The sequence below is a fragment of the Ostreococcus lucimarinus genome, chromosome 8 (genome assembly GCF_000092065.1).
Source record: "Ostreococcus lucimarinus CCE9901 chromosome 8, complete sequence".
NCBI classification, from domain to species: Eukaryota; Viridiplantae; Chlorophyta; class Mamiellophyceae; order Mamiellales; family Bathycoccaceae; genus Ostreococcus; species Ostreococcus sp. 'lucimarinus'.
In genome coordinates, this window is record NC_009362.1 from 683,202 (window position 1) to 701,771 (window position 18,570).

An 18,570-nucleotide genomic window follows, 5' to 3' on the forward strand; every position below is an offset into this window, starting at 1 on the left:
GCCCGCGTGTGTCGTCGTCACCGCGCGTCGCGCGCGCGACAAACGATCCGTCGCGATGCACCGCGCGTCCCGCGCGTCGTCCATCGACGACGACACCGCGCAAACGCTCGGGCTGCTGCAAGGACAGTTGCGCGCGCAGGCGCGAGAAATCAGTCGACTGCAGCGCGAGGTTGTCGATTTGCACCGCGAGCGCGACGTGCTGGCGGGTAAGGTGCTGAAACCTTTGAACGAGCGCTTCGGAGATTGCGTCAAGGACTTGATTCGCGAGACGACGTGGTTCAAGCTGAAGGCGGTGGAGGAGACGATCGATGTGAACACGTACGAGAGCACGACGCGGGCGGCGTTTGACTTGGCGGGGGCGAGGAGCATGATGGAGGCGAGATTTCCCGATTTGAAGAGCGCGAAGATCACGACGCGAGAGGATATCGGGGCGTTTGGGATTGAGTTCAAATCGCGACCGTTCAAGGGAGAGTTGATGCAGTTCAAGGCGAGATTGAACTTGGAAAAATTACTCAACGTGGCCAAGGCGCCGACGCTGGCGCTCGCGCCGTCGCCGCCGTTTCCTTGGAACGGTAAGACGAAGTGGAATCCGGCGTTGGAATCGAAGATGGACATCGATGGGGTGTCGATTAACGCCAAGTACACCATGGTGCACGACTCGGTGAGCATGGACCATTTGGACTTTGACGTCAGCACGACGCACGAGGAGTACGGCGACTTGCGCGTGCAGAGAGTCAGTCAGCACACCGCGGCGGACGATCAGCTCGACATCAAACCGGGAGGGTGCTGGCGCGCGGGCTGGGCGCAGCGTAAGGGTGATTTTGATTTAGCGGCAAACTTCATGACGGATAAAGGGGTAGAGTTGGAGTTGAGCGCCCGACGGCAGTTCGCCAAGCACTTTAGCGCCAAGGCGCTGACCCGCGTCGCCGCTCGCGAGATGGAATTCCAAGTCGGCTACGAGTTCACGGAAGAGCTCAAGGGATGGGAAGTCGTGGCTAAATCCGTGCTCACTACGCAAGGTTTGCAAAACCCGACATTCCAACTTAACCACGCGTGGGAGTTTTAATACATGTATCGCGCACTCGGTTTGTTACAAACAATAAATCTCGCTAGTTGCTTCCGGGCGTGCCTTGCGTGAAGCCCTTGCCTCGCCCACGACCGCCGCTTCGACCGCCGCTTCGACCGCCGCCTCGCGCCTCGTCGCCGCGTGCATCATCGCCTCGCCCCCGTCCGCCTCGCCCACGCCCACCTCGACCGCTGGGCCCGCCACGACCGCCCTGCGCGCCTCGACCGCCTCGACCGCCTCGACCGCCACGACCGGCAGCCGGCACTGCCTTCGACGCTGGCGTGTACTTCTTCGAAGCTTTTTGTCCGGGTTTCCACTCACCACCGTAAAACTCTGTCTTTTTACTTGAACTTCCGGCGAAACTGTCGTCGTCCCCAACGTCGCCCTCGCCGTACTCGCCATCTGATTCACTCTCGACGTCGTCGTCGTCGTCGTATTCTTCGCCACTGGGATCGTCAAGCGCCATACCGTAAATTTCGCGAGCAATCTCCGTGACGCCTGCACCCGTGGATGTTGACGCCATGAGCACCATGGTGCGAGCACGCTTGGTGTAACGAAGCTCTTCTTGAATCAAGTACGCGCGACGCGCCAACTCATTCGGGTTGACGTAGTCGCATTTGTTCAGAATCACTCCGCACTGCGTCTCGCCGTACTTGGACAAAAATGCCAACATTTCTCTGTCCGATGCTTTCATTCCGTGGCGAGCGTCGATGACCAAGTATACGCGCTTTAAGTTCGGGCGCGAAGTGAGATACTTGTCCATCAGTTCGTTCCACGACTCTACGCGGTGTTGCTTGGCGAACGCGAACCCGTACCCGGGTAAATCGACGAGACGAATGCGCTCGTCCATGGAATAAAAGTTCAAGCTCTGCGTCTTTCCCGGAACATCGCTCGAGCGCGCCACTGAGCTCAGCGTCAATGCGTTAATCAACGAGCTCTTCCCCACGTTCGATCGTCCCGCGAACGCAATCTCTGGGACGTCGTCTTTGATCTTACTCGCGCCTTTGCCCACGGCGTGCTTCGGCGGCTCCTCCCCCTCTCGCGCCGCGGCTGCAATAAACTTCGCCGTTCGCTTCGATCTTCCAAAACCAAGCAAACGTTGCGTTTTCACCTCTAACATCCCCACGTCGTACATCGCGTAACGCTGCGTAACTTCGCTGATTTCGTTCCTATTCCGCAGCACGCGCGTCGTCCTTCCCGCCGTCGACGCGTTCGTCGACAAGCTATACTTTTTAATCCTCCCCATAATGCCGTGATCGATCGGTAACGCGCGAAACTTGGCTCGATTACTCATCGTCCCATCCGTGTCCCCGCTCAACGTGTCCAGTAAGCGTTCGATTTTCAATCCGCCCTCGGGAATCGTCGACCGCAGCGGCGGCGCGTCGTCGGTGGCGTCGGCCCGTTCGCCATCCTCTCCGGCCGGCGTCGGCGGCGTCCCATTCGCCGCCAGCGCTCGCGCGCTTCGACGCGTTGCGTGCGCGCGCGACGCGCACGCCCACCGTCCATCCCTCGGCGTCCATCGTCCTCGCGCGAGCGCCGTCACCGTCGAGGCGGCGGCGGCCGCGCAGCCCATTCGCATCGTCGCCTCGCGCGTCCCTTGGACGCACGCCCGCGCGAAGCGCAGGCGCAGGCGCGATGTGATTATGGTCAACGCGCGCGTCGAGCGCCGATGCCGCGCGACGCGCGAGCGCAAGACGTCGCGGCGTCGCGGTGTGAGACCGGCGAATAAAACCGACAAATCGCAACGCCTCCCGTCACACCGCCCACCGACCCCGAGCCGCTTTCGCGTCCCCGGCGGCGGTGATGGCGACGACGACGACGACGACGACGACGACGACGCGCATCGATCGCGTCGCCGCTTCGTCGTCGCGCGCGGCGAGTCGGAGACGTTCTTCGACTTCGACACCGAAAAGCGCGACAGCGCGCAGCCGGACGACGGTGCGACGCGCGACGACGAGCGATGACGACGTTGCGGACGACGCGTCGACGAGCGAGCGCGCGCGGGTCGAGCGATGGCGCGCGCGGGCGCGAACGATGCGGGCGAAAATACTGAAAGGATACTTGGCGAGGCTGGGCGCGCGGAGCGACGACTGCCTGGAGAAGGACGAACTCGTCGATCGCTTGGCGGAAACGTGGATGACGAAGTGCGAAAATTTTGCAATCACGGTGCCACTGCGACAGCTCGGGAACATTGGTGGGAACCCACGGTCGGGGTACGCGCTGGTGACGTTGGACGTCGGCGGCGACATCGGGTTGTGCGATTTCGTCATCGACACGGGCGCGACGACGGCGTTGATCACGCCCAAGGCGCTCGACATGTTGGACAAAGACCAAGTGAAAGAGGGCGCCGCGGTTCGGGGGTTGACCGGGACCGGGGAGACGTTGCGACAAAAAGTTTCCATCTCGGAGGTGCGGTTGGGGAGCAAGGAGTTCGTCCTCGACGCCGTCGTCACCGATTTAACCGCCGTCGGCTTGCCGGCGACGATCGGTGGTTTACTCGGTCTCGATTGGCTCGGAAACTTTGAGGTAGAGTTCGACTTTGAACAGTCGGTGATTACGTTTTGGCCGCCGGGCAGCGTGAAGAACGGCGCCGTGGCGGTCGAAGATCTCGTGCGCGTCCGGTTGAACCAGCATCCCGTGGGGTTGAAAACGGTGCGTTGTTCACTGAATGGCGCCGAGCTCGACGCCATCGTAGACATGGGTTCGTTCTTTAGCGTCGTGAATTGGATGGCGAGCACCACCGCAGGGATCGGTCCGGACTCTGACAAAGTCAAACGCGGCGGCTTGCAAGTCACGGGTGTCGACGGCAAAAGCATGGCTATGGCGATGGCGCCGTACGATTTGCGCGTGCTCGGTGACGGCGAAGAAGATTTGACTTCCACCTACCAAGGAATGTGTTGCATCGGTGACTTACCCGCGTTCGCGGCGCTTGGTGCGAGCGTATCGCCATTCATGGCGTTGGGTCTCGACGTCATCGGGCGCGGTCGAATGGTCTTCAACGCCAAAGACAACGCGATGTACTTGTCTAAGGGCGACGTCACGTACGGTGTGTGAACGAACACTTGACTACTAATGTTGGTACAAGTACTATTGTTATTAATCTTTCGCGCTACGTTGCAAGCAACGCCCGAACGGAGTCGTCGTCTTCGACCAAGTCCGACGGCGTCGCTCCGACGCTCGATTTTGCGCTCTTGTCCGCCCCGAGCTCGATCAAATATTTCACCACCTCCGCGTGTTCGCCGCGCGCGGCGTGATGTAACGGTGTTTCTTGGTCTTCGTCGACCTTCTTTAACAACGTCGCGAGCGTTCCCGCGTCTCGCGCGGCGTCACACAGCGCTCGCGCGACGTCGGCGTGCCCCGACGCGCACGCGTCGTGCAGCGGCGTCCCGAGCGATTCATCCGTCGCTAAAGGATCCGCGCCTCGACGCAACAACACCTCCACGTAAGCGACTTTGCCATACAGCGCGGCCAAGTGTAACGCTGTCTCTCCGTCGGCGTTCTTCGCGTTCGCCGGCTCGCCGTCGACCTCCAGCGCTCCCGCGAGCGTTTGCTCAAATGTCTCCGCGTCGAAATCGTCGCCGTCCTCGTCGCACGCGCGAAACACGGCGCGCATGTGTTCGCTCATCGCACCGTCGTCGCCTCCGCCGTCGTCGTCGCCGTCCTCCAGGCGCAGCTGCTCGAGAATGCGTTTATATTCGTCGTCGCCGAGGTCGTCGTCGAGCGCCGCCGCGCCTTCCTCGCCCGCCATCGCGCGCAATCGCGCGCGCAGCGCCGCTTTCAACTCGCAAAGCCGCGCGAGCTCGTCGTCCTCGCCTTCGTCATCGTTCGCCGTCATCGCGCGCGACTCGAACTGCCGACACAGCGTCACTCGCCGGCACGCTCGCGACGGCGATGTCGTCCAACTTTGCGTTCGACGCCGCGGGAAAGGTTGTCGTCGTCACCGGTGGTGGTCGCGGCATCGGCGCGGGCATCGTCGACGCGTTCGCGCGACAACACGGCGCGAAGCGCGTGTACTCGGTGTCGAGGTCGACGGAGGACACCGTTTTGAAGCCTTCGACGGCGAGCGGGGGCGAGATCGTTGGCGTCTCGGCCGATTTGAGCACGCCCGATGGCGCGGCAAAAGTTGCGTCGACGATCGCCGCGCGCGGAGACGATCTCGTGCACGTGTTGGTGCATAACAGCGGCGCGAGTTGGGGAGCCGAGTTGGAAAGCCACGACGACAAAGGCTTCGTGAAGACGTACCAACTAAACGTCATGGGGACGTGGCGATTGACTGTTGCGCTCTTGCCCCATCTCATGAAAGCGGGCACACCGCAAGATCCCGCGCGCGTCATCGTCATAGGTTCCATAGCCGGCATCCGGCCGCAAAAGTATCCGACGTTTTCGTACGACGCGAGTAAAGCGGCTTTGCACCATCTGGCGCTCAAACTCGCGGACGAGTTCGCACGCAAGCGCGCTCTCGATATCACCGTGAATGTCGTCGCTCCTGGATACATACCCACCAAAATGAGCGCCGGTCTCACGAAATATGGTGAATCGAGCGACGACATCGTCGCCTCCAGCGTCCCGCTCCGCCGCGCGGGCGCGCCGGCGGACGTCGCGGGCGCCGTGGCGTTTCTCTCAAGCGACGCCGCGGCCTGGATCACGGGTGTGGTCTTGCCCGTCGACGGCGGTTTCCTCGCCAAGCTGTAGAGCCGTAGTCCTCGCCTCCGGTCTCCGTCCGGGGTTGTACTCATACGTAGCGAATCCTTTGCCCGGCTCGCCCGACACCCGATTTCGATGCCCCGAGGCGATCGCGTCCGGTCGGCGTATCGCCGGCACTTTGGCACACACACCCGGTGTCGCGACGCGGTGACGTCGAGACACCGAACCGGTCCGGTCGCGCGCGTCGCGAACGCGATCGTCTTCTCGCGCGCGCGCGGTCGTCGCGGTCGCGCGCGCGACGACGACCGCGTCCGCGCGCGCGCGATCGATCGGTCGTAACCGTATCGCGGATACGATTCGAGGCGATTTCGTGGGACGATGACGCGCGCGTCGACGCGTCGAAGCGCGAGCGCGGGAGAAGCGAGCGAAGACGCGAAGACAAAGATAATCGCGCGCGACGGCGAAGTTGAGGGTAAAGCGGACGCGGAACCGAGCGCGAAGGGTGGCGACGGCGACGACGAAGCGAAACAAGATGGAGGCGACGAGAGCGACGCGGACGAGCAGACATCGAGTGAGGAGACCGTGGAGGAGCTGGAAGCGCGCATGAAAACGACGAGTGACGAATCGTTACTGGGCGAGTTGCTCGCTATGGAGAAACACGCGTTCGATCCCGTGAACAATTTGCTCAACCGCGCGCAGTTCGACGAGTTGCTCGATTTGCAGACGGATTCTGAGCCGACTTTTATGGAGGAAATCGTGGAGATGTATTGCGACGATTCGCAAACCATGCTGGACGAACTGAAAGAGATTTTGAACGATGAAGAAAAGAGAACGACGGAAGGTTTCGATACGGCGCGCGCAACCTTGCACAAGCTCCGCGGGGCGTCCTCGACGCTCGGCGCTGAGGGGATCCAACACACGTGCGAATCGCTCCGAGAGGCCATCGTGGCAGAAGCGCGGGACGCGCTGAGCAAAGGACCGGGGTCATTAGAAGAGCTCGAGAATCGCTTGAATGAGCTGAAAAACTTCCTTAAGAGGTACACGTGCATTGGTCGAGAGTGCGCCTCGCGCAAGCTCTCGCGCAAGTAGAGCCGACTGTAGGAAGCCACTTTTCATCCCTGTGTACATGTTATAATACAAGCTCTCGCGTTCGCTCTCGCCGTAAGTTGTCCTCATTAACGTGCACTAACGCGCCTAAACCGCCTGAAACCGCCTGATCCGCCTAAACTGCCTGAACCGCCTTATCCTTGAGCGTCGCCTCCATGTTCATTAACGAAACGTCGGCGCCTGCGTAGAGGTCGCCGCTTCGAACACTATTCTCGGCGCAAGCTCTTTGAATGGATCGCTCTCGCGTTCGCGCAACAGATACTGTATACCGCCTTCAACTTCACCGTATACTCGCTCGTAAATCGCCTTGACGCGCTCTTCGTCATCCAAATCCGCTCCACTCACGTCAATAGGCGCCATGAAACGAAAGTAGAAGCGCTCAGGGGCTTTGGGTACGACGACAGGCTGGATGAATAACTCCTCTTCTCCCGCGTCCGCGGTGACGCGAGTGTCGACGGCGCGCGCCTTCGGAACGCTTTGCGAGCGTTTACGGACGGAATCGCCCACGATAGGGTTATTCATCAAGTCGTTGGCGTCGGCGACGATGTCGATGGAGTCCTCGGCGCCGATCGCCGCGAACGGGACGATTATCGCGTCGTGCTTGATTGCCATGCGAATGAACTCTGGCTTGGAAGGCCAAAAGAGTTTGTACTTTTCGTTTTTTCGTTTGAACGCTTCGCGAACGCCACCCGGAAAGAGCAACACGGCCTCGCCTTGTTTTAGTAGGCGAAACAACGCGAAGCCACTGACGGGCACGGCGCCGAAAGACGTGAATGATGACCCGCCGCCGACAATATTCATCGCGCGCCGCGGGGGCTTCGGCTCTCGACGCGGCAGTAACGGTTCCACGGGCGTGTTCTTCACAGCGTCACGAAGCGTATCTTCGAACGAGCGCGGTGCGTCTTCGCCGCCGAATCCATCGCCACCGCCTTCGCGCGACACCACAGGATGCGCCAAGCCGCGAAGGCAGACGTCGTATTCACGCAAGAATTCATCTACTAGAAATCCGAGATCCGGCGCCATCGTTTGGTGGTTCCCAACTAGCAAGATCGGTCGCGAACCACGTTGGCGTATTGGTACCGCGCTGAGACCGCGCACAATTTTCCCATCCGGTCGCGTGCTAAAAAACACCGGTGACGTCAGCGCTCGCAAACCTGCGAGACTTTCGCGAGCGCGTTCGATGTCCGCCGGCGACGGTGGATCAAACTTTGCGTCACGCGTCATCACCGGCGCATCTGCACGCTTTGGAACGAACCCATTTCGACGCGCGATGGTCATTACATTGACCCCCGGCTCCTGAAGTGCCGCGTGCGACGCACCTTTCAATACCTCGACTTTGGCGCGGGGCAAAAACTTCCTGAGACGTTCGCTCTCGGCCAAACTCGGTATCAGATTATCGTTCTCACTTGCGATGACGAGCGTGGGCACGTCAATCGCTGTCAGCTTGGCGTAATCATCGCTGTTCAAGTATTCACATCCCATGCGAAGGACTTTATCCAATCGATGTGCGAGCGTCTCGCGCGGGATGATTTCGGCCAGCGCGCCAAGCGCCGGTAGCAATCCGGCGAGCTCTTCCACCCCCGCCGCGATGGTTGTCAACGGATCGTCCGACACCGCGGACGACATGACTTTATCCATCATACCGCGTGCCATGCGTACGGGATCGATCAGCACCGGCGTCAGCGCGTACGGCACGGCGCCCCACAATTCGCTCGGGACGTTCGGCAGCAACGGGCCGAGCGCCGGCCACGCGCTTCGATCGAACGAACTCGCGGGATTGACCAAAATCAAGCGCGTGATCAAATCTGGACGCTCACTTGCGACGCACAAAGACAGCATACCACCCATCGACTCTCCGATGAGATAGACGTCCTCGTTCTCACCGTTCGCGCGCGCCGCCGCGACGTGCGTGTCCAAGTAAGCCGTCGTCGCTTTCACTAAATCGAAAACGTCACCACGATCGCCCGCGGGCACGTTCAGCGCGATGAGATTGAATTCATCGGCGATGTACTCAAACTGCGACGCCGCGCTGAATCCAGTGCCGTCTAATCCCGGCAAGTACACCGCTAACGGCGCGTCGCCGCGTCTCGCGCCGCCGCGCGTCACCAACGGACTGAACATCCTCGGCGGTCCATCGGCGCCGCGCAGGATCTCTCGCATCGTCACCCTTCGCGCGTCGGCGTCATCGCGCGCGTCTCCACGCCCCATGGACGACGCCAGACGCATGAACACATCGCTCGACGACGACGATGTCGACGACGATGTCGATGTCGATGTCGACGCGCGCGTCGTCGTCTTCGCGCGCGTCGACGTCTGGCTCGTCGCGCGCGCGCGCGTCGCGCGCGACGGTGGTGATGCCACCCCACGCATCGCGCTCGCCATCGTCGCCTCGCGCGTCGTCGCGCGCCTTCGAGTCGCCGTCGAGTTGTGGCGCGGCGTCGACGTCACGCCGCGGCCATCGCGATGGCGCTCGCGTCGTCCGTCGCGCGCGGCGGCACAGCGACGCGACGTGGGCGGCGTTCGATCGATGTCGTCGAACGCGACGCGCGCCCTGCGCGGCACCGCGCGCGCGCGAACGGCGAACGCGCCGCGTCGACGCGCGTCGCGGCGGAGCGCGCGCGCGCCCGTCGCCGTCGCGGCGTCGCTTCGAGACGCGAAAGTCGTCGTCGTCGGGGCGAACGGGAAGACTGGCAAGCGATGCGTGGAATATTTACGCGCCAACACCGAGGCGCGAGAGATCGTGGCGTGCACGAGAAGCGGGACGTACGACGGCGGGGCGTCGGACGAGCGCGTGCGCGGCGCCGAGGCAAACGTGGCCACGGCGAGCGTGGCGGAGCTGAGCAACGCGTTCTCGGGCGCGAAGGCGGTCGTGTTCGCGGCGTCGCAGTCGCAGAATGGAGGCGATGCATCGCGCGTCGATCGGGACGGTGTCATCACGTGCGCGCGCGCGTGCTTGCGCGCGGGCGTGGAAAGGTTCGTCATCGTCTCCTCGGGCGCGGTGTCAAAGCCGGCGTCGCCCGTGTACATCTTCCTCAACTTATTCGGCGGCATCATGAGGAATAAGATTTTGGGCGAAGACGCCGTGCGCGCGCTTTATTTCGACCGGCCGGGGCAGTTTTACACCGTCGTGCGCCCGGGAGGTCTTTCGGAAGACCCCGCGCGCGGCGTCGGCGCGCTCGAGCTCAACCAAGGCGACGAAATCTCCGGGCGCATCTCTCGCGAAGACGTCGCGGCGATTTGCATCGAGTCCATCACTCGCGATGATGCAGCGAACGCGACGTTTGAATGTTACAACTCGGACGCGGCGAAGCCGCTCGGTGAGGTTGGATTGAGTAACATGATGAAGGCGACGTCTGCGGACGGCGACGTCGAGAAGACGGGAAAAGAACGACGCGGCGCGACGTGGGATGAAATCTTTGCCGATTTAGCCGCTGACGTCCCGGGGGCAAAGCAACAAGGCGAGGGTTTCACGTTGTAACGTAATCACGCGTCTGAACAGCGCGCGACCACTCCTTTCACAATCGAACGTCGCCATCGCCGCCAACGTCGTTCGTGGCTCCCAAAAACCGAGGCCCCATTGAGACGCGCGCGCGCGTCCGCTCGCCATGTCGCGCTCCAACGTGCGCACGCTGGTGCGAGAATTCGCGAAACACGACGCCAGGTTCTCTACGACCGCGCGCGAAACCGCGGATGCGGCCGCACACGGCGCCGCGAACGCGGGCTCGACGTCATCGACGTCCGCGATCCGAGCTCTGGCCGCCACGACGTTTGCGGCGGTCGTGAGCGTGCCCACGGCCATGTGCGCGCCGTTCGGGTTGGGGGGGAAAAAGGAAAGCTCTCCACCGAGCGATCAAAAGTTTGAAAGCGAAATCAAGGCGTCGCGAAGCAATAAGAGTGGCGCCAACGCGGCGTTCGACCCCGAGGCTCTGGAGCGAGGCGCCAAGGCGCTCAGAGAAATCAACCAGTCCCCGTACGCGACGAAAGTGTTGGAGCTCTCGCGCACGCAAGAACAAACGAAACAAAGTGAACTTCGTGCGCGCGAGGCAGAGGCGGCGGCGGCGGCGGCGGCGCACGCCACGGAACGCGAAAAGGTGATGTGGAGTGAACAATCGCGCGTGGAGAAGGAGCGGTCGCAGCAACAGGCGCAGTTGAAGCAATACGACGACGAGCTTGCGAGAAAGAGAATGGCGACCGAGCACGAGCAGCGCAGGCAACGGAACGCGGAAATGGTCAAGCTGCAAGAAGAGGGCGTGGAAAGACAAGAGGCTATCAAGAGGGCGACGGAGGAGAAGATTCAGCGCGAACGCCGAGAGACCGAGCGGTACCGCGCCGAGCTTGAACGCGAAAACTTGCGAGCGAAGGCAATCGCAGAAGCCGAAGGTCGCATCGCGGAGAACAGAAAGAATGAAGACGTGATTCGTCGACAGATGATTGCCAAAGTGACGGCGGAGACGGACAAGGCCGTGAAGCTCGTCAACGAGACGCTCGGCTTGATCGGCGGCGGATTCAACTCCATCCTCGGCGACCGCGACCGCATGATGATGTTCGTCGGAAGCGCCACCGCACTCGCCGCGGGCGTGTATGCATCGCGTGAGGGCGCTCGATTCGGCTTTAGGCAACTCGAAAAGTACATCGGACAGCCTTCTTTGATTCGCGAGACATCTCGCGGGTCGTTTTGGAAGCCTAAACCAGCAGCTGCCGCGTCCACTGCGGCGGCTCCGGCGCAAGCGAACGGAATATTGGGCGACGTCGTCCTCGGAAACAAGCTGCAAGAGCGCGTGCAACGTTTGGCGGTGTCGACGGCGAACACGAAGAAGCACTCAGCGCCGTTTCGAAACATCCTCTTCCACGGCCCTCCGGGTACGGGCAAGACGATGGCGGCCAAACGTCTCGCTCGGTACAGCGGCTTGGACTACGCGGTGATGACGGGCGGTGATGTTGCTCCCCTCGGCGCTAACGCCGTGACGAAGCTCCACGAAATGTTTGACTGGGCGTCCACCAGTCGTAAAGGTTTGCTCTTGTTCATCGACGAAGCCGACGCCTTCTTGGCGAAACGGGGGAGTGACGTCGCCGGTACGGAATCTCGCGCCGCGCTCAACGCGCTGTTGTACCGCACTGGTGAGATGAACCGCGACGTGGCTTTGGTTTTAGCGACGAATCGACCGGAGGATTTGGACAAAGCGGTCCTTGACCGCATGGACGAGTCCGTTGAAATCGGCTTGCCGGATCTCGAAGCGCGAAAGCGAATGGTGAAATTATATTTCGACAAGCTCATCGTCCGAGGTGCGGACGCCGGCGACGATAAACCTGCGAAATCTTTCTTCGGCGGCTTGTTCCGCAGAAGCCTTCCCGAGCGCCCCATCGAGGTGAAGGATGTCACTGACGCCGACCTGGACGCCGGCGCGGCAAAGACGGAAGGTCTCAGCGGTCGTGAAATTTCAAAGCTCATGGCGAGCGTTCAAGCGGCGGCGCACGGATCGTCCGACGGCGCGTGCACGAAAGCCATGCTCGAGGAAGTCACGACGACGAAGCTTGCAGAGAACAAGACGAAAGCGAAGTGGGGGTAAATAACTTCTTAGCGAGATCTAGGGAAATTTAGCGGTAAACCGTATTGAGTACTCATCACTATGTGCGGTGCAAGAATCACTCCGACGTAGCGTGAATAATATCGCTCCCGTCCGCGTTGCATCGCTTCAGTAGTCGCCCAAACTCGGGATGCAGCGTCAGCATCCATCCCGCGACGCCGTCCTCGCGCAGCTCGATCCAATCCCCGCGGCGCGCGCGCGCGCGAACTAGTCGATCCTCGTGCATTCGACCGATGATTTCGGATTTCACCGACGCCGATGCTCGCACGGGAACGAACGGTCCGTGCGCAACGCGATACAAGTATCCTTCGTTCCTGAGCGGAAGCGCGGTGTGGTCGACGTCGATCACCGCTTCGGCGCTCGCCAGACGCATCGTCGTCGGCGGCAGTTCGCACCCGCTCGCGTGTTCGAGTAGAGTTCCGTGCTCGGGATGATTTGTCAGCATCCATCCCGCGCTACCGTTCACGTTTTCGCCGCTCGCGTCGTCTCCCGCGAGTTCAAGCCACCCATCGCTCGTGAGCGACACGCCGAGTACGCGCGCGCTCGGCGCCGCGAAGCCCAACACGGCGCTATCGATGTGCGGCTGCGCTCGCACGGGTACGGGACGTGAATACACCACCGCGTACCACGCGACGAGTTTACCGCGCTCGAGTCTATTGACACGCAAGTGCCACGTCCCTTCGTGTCCCGCGAGCGCCGCTTCAATCCTTCCCACATCATCACTCCCAGCTCGCTCCGCCGTCGACGTCGTCGTCGTCGTTTCTCCGCGCGCGCCCGGGACGACGACGACGTCGCGCACGGCGTCTATTTCCCGCGTCAATCCTTCGACGTCCAGCGCCACCATCGTCACACCCACGCGATCGACAGTGCGCGCCGAACGATTTCGCCTCGAAAAAACGCCTTCGGAAACGCTCGCCGCGGCGACGCGTCGTGTGCGCGTTGTAACACCTTCCACCTTCCTCATCGGACCGCGCGCGATGGGCGAGCGCGCGAGCGCGCGAGTTCGGCGACGACGACACGCGTGGACGATGAAGAGCGCAATCGCGTGCGTCGGCGCGTGCGCGTCGATCGCCGCGCTCGCGCGCGGTGCGGACGCGCGCGCGCATCGAGCCGACAACAACGGCGCGAAGATTTTATACGCCCACGCACCGGCGAGCGAATCGTTCGAACGCGACGTCGAACGCTTGCGGTGCTACGCCGCGGTGGCGAAGGCGAGTGGGCGAACGCTGGTGCTCGTGGACGCGGACGCGGAGGCGGCGCGCGGTGAACGGCGAGACCGCCGGCGACCGGCGACGGACTACGTGGTACCAGCAGCGAACGGAGGGCTCGCGCCGTGGCGACGCTGGCGCGAAGGAGACGATAAACGCGCGAAGAGTGGGAACGTGCGATGGTGCGCGCAAGTCGAGCACGGGACGACGATGGAGGCGTCGCGAGCTGTTGAAGAGCGATTTCGCGGCGCGCGCGCGGCGTGCGTAGCGTTTCAAACCGTCGATAGAAGTTGTGGTGCGGATGACGTGGACATGGTATTGACGTCGAAAGTAGACTTCATGGCGACTTTGCCGAGGGAGTTAGAAGGTCTGGTCAAGTCTGGAGTGGTGCGCGAAAGCGTCCTGGCGCCAGCGTTGGGGGGAGCGTCCGCGGCGCAGTCGCGGCTAGCGATCGTCGAAGAACGAATCGCCGAGCGCGTGGCGGCGCGCATAGAAGAGCGTCACCAAACACATTCGCACATCCATGCAGACCAGGATGTCAACCACACCGCACTGCTCGCTGCGAGCGAGCCAGAGGCCCAGAACGGCGACAAAGCTGCGACGCAAGGAATTCCCGAGTCAAAGGTCTTGACGACTGCGGCGCGGCGCACGAACGGTTCAGGTCGCAAGATTGATACCTCGCGCGCGCTCGTTCTGTTCGCGGCAGCGGTCGGGGTCGTGGGATTCTTCGTGAATAGTTTTGGGTTCGCTAAACAGGCATCAAAGCGGGACGAGCTCGCCGCGCTCATGCTCGACCCGTCGGCTTCTTTCGGCGCGTCGCGCAAGAAAAAAGTAGTTCAGAAAGAAGAAGCGTCACCGGAAGTCGCAGTGGCGGTTGAGAGTTAGAGATTAGCACATAGAACATTTAGGTACACCTTGCGCCAACCAACGTCACCTATAAATCCTGCTGTTTGTTTTCGCTTCTGTGCTTTTGCAACGTCTACTCTATTTTCCTACGCGATTTCATATGCTGACTACTCATCTACGGTATGACTCACCAACGTCTCTGCGTGCCACTGCCACCGCCGCTCCAACCGCCTCTGCCTCTTCCGCCTCCGCCGCTATACTTTGCGTACTTTGACGTTCTGCCACCGCCGCCGCGCCAGCTACCACCTGAACCGATGCTGAACGTCTGAGGCGCGCGCGAAAAGTCCAACGATGTTCCTGGACCGCCGCGCGTGTTGTTCTTACTCGGACATTCGCGAGCGATGTGACCGCGTTGGCCGCAATGAAAACACGCAAAATCAGGTGCGGCACCACCACCGAAGCCTCGCCTCGAGTGCGCGCACGCAGTATCGAGATGGCCGTCGCCGCCGCATCGACAGCAACTCGGTAGTCCAGGAGGTAAAGAGTCTTGCGGCGCGCAGCAAAGGTGTCCCTTGGACCCACACACGTAACAGTGAATCTGCGCAAGATCGCTCGCGTCGAATCTGTACACGCAATCAGCGACCACGTGACCGGATTTTCCACACCTCAGACAACATCGCTCTTGAGCGTCTCGGCCGGAACCACGCGCGTACGGACAGTCGCGGCTCTGGTGCCCTGGGGTGAGACAGTTGAAACACAAGCCGTGTGGACAGTCGCGCGCGATGTGAGATTTGTATCCGCACAAATGACACGCTTTCTTCTTCGCCGGAAGCTCGCACTCGGCCTCGCGATGCCCACCTTGACCGCAGCGGAAGCAACGCAGCGCCGCAGCTTCGTAATCATCGTCAAAGTACCGCGGTTGCCGTAATATGTTGCGCACCTCCTCATTTTCCTGGTCGTCCGCCGTCGTCGCCGCCTCACCATAATCGCTCTGCGGTTTCGCGTCTTTCGCCTCGCCGTCGCTTCCTCGCGCAATTTCCCCGTCTTCAGTAACATCGTCGTTCGCCTTCTTCGTCTTCTTCATCTTCTTCGCCGTCTCGCTCGCGCGCGGCTTCTCAAGCGTGGGAGACATATCCTCGGTCGCTTGCGTCGTCGTCGTCGCGCCTGCCGTCGTCGTCGTCGCTCTCTTTTTCGGTCGTTTCGCCTTTTTCACCGTCGTGCGCTTGACGTCCGTCGCGCCAGCGCCGTCGTCGCGTCGCGGCCCGTCGTCGTCGTCCCCGATCGACTTTCGCTTCTTCTTCCCCGCCTGTCCCATCGTGTCGAAAGCCGAGCCGAACGACGCGGTGGTCGCCCCGTCGGCGTGTGAAGGCAAGAGCGCGAACGAGCGCGAACGAGTGCGAACCCGCATACGACGACGGGGCGACCGCGTGCACGCCGACTGACGCGAAAGCGATGGCGACGACGACGACGACGACGACGACGACGACGACGACGCACGATGCGTGGGCGGTCGACGCCCACCTCGCCGCGTTCCATCGCGCGCTGCTGCCGGCCGACTGGTTCGCGAGCGGCGGCGGCGGTGCGAATACGACGGCGACGAGGTCGATGACGCAGGTCCCGTTGCGATTCGACAACGCACGAGAGTACGTGCGAACGTACGCCCCGTTCGTGCTCGCTGAGTGCGACGAACACGTGCGCAGACGAAGCGGCGAGGGGACGAGCGTGAAGGCGGAAGCGGCGCGCGCGGCGGAGCGGGACGAAGAGTTTCACGTCGTCGCGTTCGACGTGAGCGAAACCGATTCGGAACGACTCTCGGATAACGATTTAGTGCTACTGAGCAAGGAAGAGTTGACCGCGAAGGTGACGGAGGACGCGAGGTTGACGCACGCGCTCGCCGTCGTCGATGGCCGCGAAATGAAAACTCGAGTGCGCCTTCGACTATACCTCCCAGATACAACAATGACGACGGAAGCGCGAGTGCATAGTGAGAGCGATTACAAGCGGTTTCGCACCGTTCGCAACGCGCTCACCGCGGTGAAGGGCGAGCGTTGGTTCCTGAAGAGTTTGGCAAACTTGTCCACGTTCACGCGCGAGTGGCTAGCGATTCACGCCTTTCCAGCGTTCCCCTACGCGGCGACGATTCTTAACGGCACTCCCGCGGCGGGCATCGGCGGTCCGTCTTCCGTCAACGCGTGGAGTATGCCCGACGGCTTGAAAACTTTCGTCGAGCGCTCTTGCAACGATTCGCAAATCAAGGCGTTAGAGAGCGCGTTAACGCGAGAGCCCTTGGTGCTCGTTCAAGGTGCTCCGGGGACTGGGAAGACGCGCACGATCATTCCTCTGCTGTCCGTGCTGTTGCACTCCGTTCCGAGCACGTCTTCGAGGACGATCGTTGATTTTAAGGCGTACGCCAAGATGCGAGAGGCGCGCGTGGTAGCCACAGCTGAGGAGAAGCGCGAAGCTTGGATGCGCGCTTCGCCATGGTTGCGGACAACTAATCCGCGCGACGCACCACCGCCACCGACGCTCGTGGCGGAGAAAGTGAGCGGATCGGTAAACGCCGAATCGAATGTGTCTCCGTCTTCCAAGCCGTCGAGCAATGGCGCCGTGAGAGTCGTCGCGCAAACATTGGGCGCCGACGCCTACAGACGATCAAAGATTCTCGTGTGTGCGCCGTCGAACGAGATTTTAGATGAAATCGTGTCGCTTATCATCAAGACCGGTCTCGTCGACGGTAATGGCGAGACGTACTCACCGACTGTCGTCCGCGTTGGCGTAAACGTACACGACTCGGTGCGACAAGTCAGCATGGATGCACTCGTTTCACAACGATTAGGAGAGTTGGGCGCACACGTTGATTCGGTGCGCAAATTCGAAGCGGCCGTCGAACGCGACAGGTTGAAACAGGCAATTTTGGACGAAGCGAACGTGGTGTGTAGTACGCTTTCATTTAGCGGCGCGGGTATGTTCGCCAGGATGTCTACGCCGTTCGACGCCGTCATAATCGACGAGGCTACGCTAGCGGTCGAGCCTTCAACGCTTGTACCGCTGTGCTACGGGGCGAAGCAAGTGTACTTGATCGGTGACGACCGAGAACTGGCTGCGACTGTCCTGAGCTCAGCCGCCGTCGAGTACAAGTACGACGTGTCCATGTTCAGCCGATTCCGTAAGTGCGATTATCCCGTGCACTCGCTCACTGCGGATAAGACGACAGGTAAGCGGAAATCAACGACGGCGTCTGAAAAGAAGCGCCACATGCACGATCCTCATTGGAGCGGCGCGGCGGAGTTTATTCGCACGAATGAGCTCAACACCGCCGACGGAGGGTTCTCAAAAGAAGGTTTCCGTGACGAATTGATCGTAGAAAACACGAAGAAGGGTGAAGCCGTCGGTGGTGATGAAATGCTCGCGGACGTCGAAGACGGCGACGATTCGAATCGCGACGCTTTCACCGACTCGCCGGACGAACCAGCGAAAAAGAAACAGACACGACGGTCGACGCGAGCGTAGATATAGCAAATCGAAATAAATCAACGTGAAAAATTTTCGCGCAACGCACGCGATTCCTGCGTCGTCGTTCCCGCGACGAGGCACGCTCGGAAACACGCGCCGAACAGTGCCATTTCTCGAGCGTTTTTTAGGGGTTTTCTCGTTTGTGTGATGTGACATTTTTTCCATTATTTTCACAGAGGACAAACTACGACTGGTCGTTTGTCGTCCAACACGAACACTGCAGAAGGAACTTTGACGCAAGAGTCCGGCGACGTCCGGCGCGTCGAGGGGGAAGTCTGCGGTGCCGTGCTGGTCGCCGAGTGATGGCCGTAGGGTGTCGTGCAGGTGCACAGGAAGGATGCGAATGCTAGTGACTTTTCGGGTTTTAGTACGACGCAGAGAACCTAGGGTTGGGTGTAATAAATGACTTAGCTAGTCGGTCGGTTACGGCACTTCTCCCGAAGCGCCTACCGAGACTCATGCGTAGGGTTTAGGGTTTAGGGTTTAGGGTTTAGGGTTTAGGGTTTAGGGTTTAGGGTTTAGGGTTTAGGGTTTAGGGTTTAGGGTTTAGGGTTTAGGGTTTAGGGTTTAGGGTTTAGGGTTTAGGGTTTAGGGTTTAGGG

The 18,570-nt window shown here is 61.2% G+C and overlaps 14 protein-coding genes across 14 annotated transcripts; 9 read left to right on the plus strand and 5 right to left on the minus strand.

Annotated features, from left to right (window-relative positions):
* Positions 1–55: 55 nt before the first annotated feature.
* On the plus strand, positions 56–1,066 carry OSTLU_16606 (predicted protein; the record flags this gene model as incomplete). Its single annotated transcript, XM_001419206.1, has 1 exon — positions 56–1,066. One exon carries the CDS (start codon positions 56–58, stop codon positions 1,064–1,066), a length of 1,011 nt encoding a protein of 336 aa, XP_001419243.1.
* A 4-nt stretch (positions 1,067–1,070) lies between these two features.
* Positions 1,071–2,360, minus strand: OSTLU_33284 (predicted protein; the record flags this gene model as incomplete). Its single annotated transcript, XM_001419420.1, has 1 exon — positions 1,071–2,360. One exon carries the CDS (start codon positions 2,358–2,360, stop codon positions 1,110–1,112), a length of 1,251 nt encoding a protein of 416 aa, XP_001419457.1. The 3' UTR covers positions 1,071–1,109.
* A 457-nt stretch (positions 2,361–2,817) lies between these two features.
* Positions 2,818–4,120, plus strand: OSTLU_24984 (predicted protein; the record flags this gene model as incomplete). Its single annotated transcript, XM_001419207.1, has 1 exon — positions 2,818–4,120. Exon 1 carries the CDS (start codon positions 2,870–2,872, stop codon positions 4,118–4,120), a length of 1,251 nt encoding a protein of 416 aa, XP_001419244.1. The 5' UTR covers positions 2,818–2,869.
* Positions 4,121–4,184: 64 nt separating this feature from the next.
* On the minus strand, positions 4,185–4,559 carry OSTLU_8045 (predicted protein; the record flags this gene model as incomplete). The annotated part of the gene is made up of 1 exon (XM_001419421.1): positions 4,185–4,559. A coding segment is annotated over one exon (375 nt), but the record flags the coding sequence as incomplete, so codon positions are not given.
* Positions 4,560–4,957: 398 nt separating this feature from the next.
* On the plus strand, positions 4,958–5,758 carry OSTLU_16609 (predicted protein; the record flags this gene model as incomplete). Its single annotated transcript, XM_001419208.1, has 1 exon — positions 4,958–5,758. One exon carries the CDS (start codon positions 4,958–4,960, stop codon positions 5,756–5,758), a length of 801 nt encoding a protein of 266 aa, XP_001419245.1.
* Positions 5,759–6,406: 648 nt separating this feature from the next.
* On the plus strand, positions 6,407–6,673 carry OSTLU_8948 (predicted protein; the record flags this gene model as incomplete). Its single annotated transcript, XM_001419209.1, has 1 exon — positions 6,407–6,673. A coding segment is annotated over one exon (267 nt), but the record flags the coding sequence as incomplete, so codon positions are not given.
* Positions 6,674–6,979: 306 nt separating this feature from the next.
* On the minus strand, positions 6,980–8,977 carry OSTLU_42354 (predicted protein; the record flags this gene model as incomplete). Its single annotated transcript, XM_001419422.1, has 2 exons — positions 6,980–7,641; positions 7,744–8,977. The coding sequence occupies 2 exons, from the start codon at positions 8,975–8,977 to the stop codon at positions 6,980–6,982; spliced, it is 1,896 nt and encodes a 631-aa protein (XP_001419459.1).
* Positions 8,978–9,725: 748 nt separating this feature from the next.
* On the plus strand, positions 9,726–10,103 carry OSTLU_7335 (predicted protein; the record flags this gene model as incomplete). Its single annotated transcript, XM_001419210.1, has 1 exon — positions 9,726–10,103. A coding segment is annotated over one exon (378 nt), but the record flags the coding sequence as incomplete, so codon positions are not given.
* Positions 10,104–10,614: 511 nt separating this feature from the next.
* On the plus strand, positions 10,615–12,384 carry OSTLU_16611 (predicted protein; the record flags this gene model as incomplete). The annotated part of the gene is made up of 1 exon (XM_001419211.1): positions 10,615–12,384. The coding sequence occupies one exon, from the start codon at positions 10,615–10,617 to the stop codon at positions 12,382–12,384; it is 1,770 nt and encodes a 589-aa protein (XP_001419248.1).
* A 76-nt stretch (positions 12,385–12,460) lies between these two features.
* On the minus strand, positions 12,461–12,775 carry OSTLU_33292 (predicted protein; the record flags this gene model as incomplete). Its single annotated transcript, XM_001419423.1, has 1 exon — positions 12,461–12,775. One exon carries the CDS (start codon positions 12,773–12,775, stop codon positions 12,461–12,463), a length of 315 nt encoding a protein of 104 aa, XP_001419460.1.
* A 57-nt stretch (positions 12,776–12,832) lies between these two features.
* Positions 12,833–13,012, plus strand: OSTLU_33293 (predicted protein; the record flags this gene model as incomplete). The annotated part of the gene is made up of 1 exon (XM_001419212.1): positions 12,833–13,012. One exon carries the CDS (start codon positions 12,833–12,835, stop codon positions 13,010–13,012), a length of 180 nt encoding a protein of 59 aa, XP_001419249.1.
* A 418-nt stretch (positions 13,013–13,430) lies between these two features.
* OSTLU_93186 (predicted protein) lies at positions 13,431–14,495 on the plus strand (the record flags this gene model as incomplete). Its single annotated transcript, XM_001419213.1, has 1 exon — positions 13,431–14,495. The coding sequence occupies one exon, from the start codon at positions 13,431–13,433 to the stop codon at positions 14,493–14,495; it is 1,065 nt and encodes a 354-aa protein (XP_001419250.1).
* A 343-nt stretch (positions 14,496–14,838) lies between these two features.
* OSTLU_10444 (predicted protein) lies at positions 14,839–15,348 on the minus strand (the record flags this gene model as incomplete). Its single annotated transcript, XM_001419424.1, has 1 exon — positions 14,839–15,348. A coding segment is annotated over one exon (510 nt), but the record flags the coding sequence as incomplete, so codon positions are not given.
* A 713-nt stretch (positions 15,349–16,061) lies between these two features.
* On the plus strand, positions 16,062–17,966 carry OSTLU_33296 (predicted protein; the record flags this gene model as incomplete). The annotated part of the gene is made up of 1 exon (XM_001419214.1): positions 16,062–17,966. One exon carries the CDS (start codon positions 16,062–16,064, stop codon positions 17,964–17,966), a length of 1,905 nt encoding a protein of 634 aa, XP_001419251.1.
* Between the last annotated feature and the right edge of the window lie 604 nt (positions 17,967–18,570).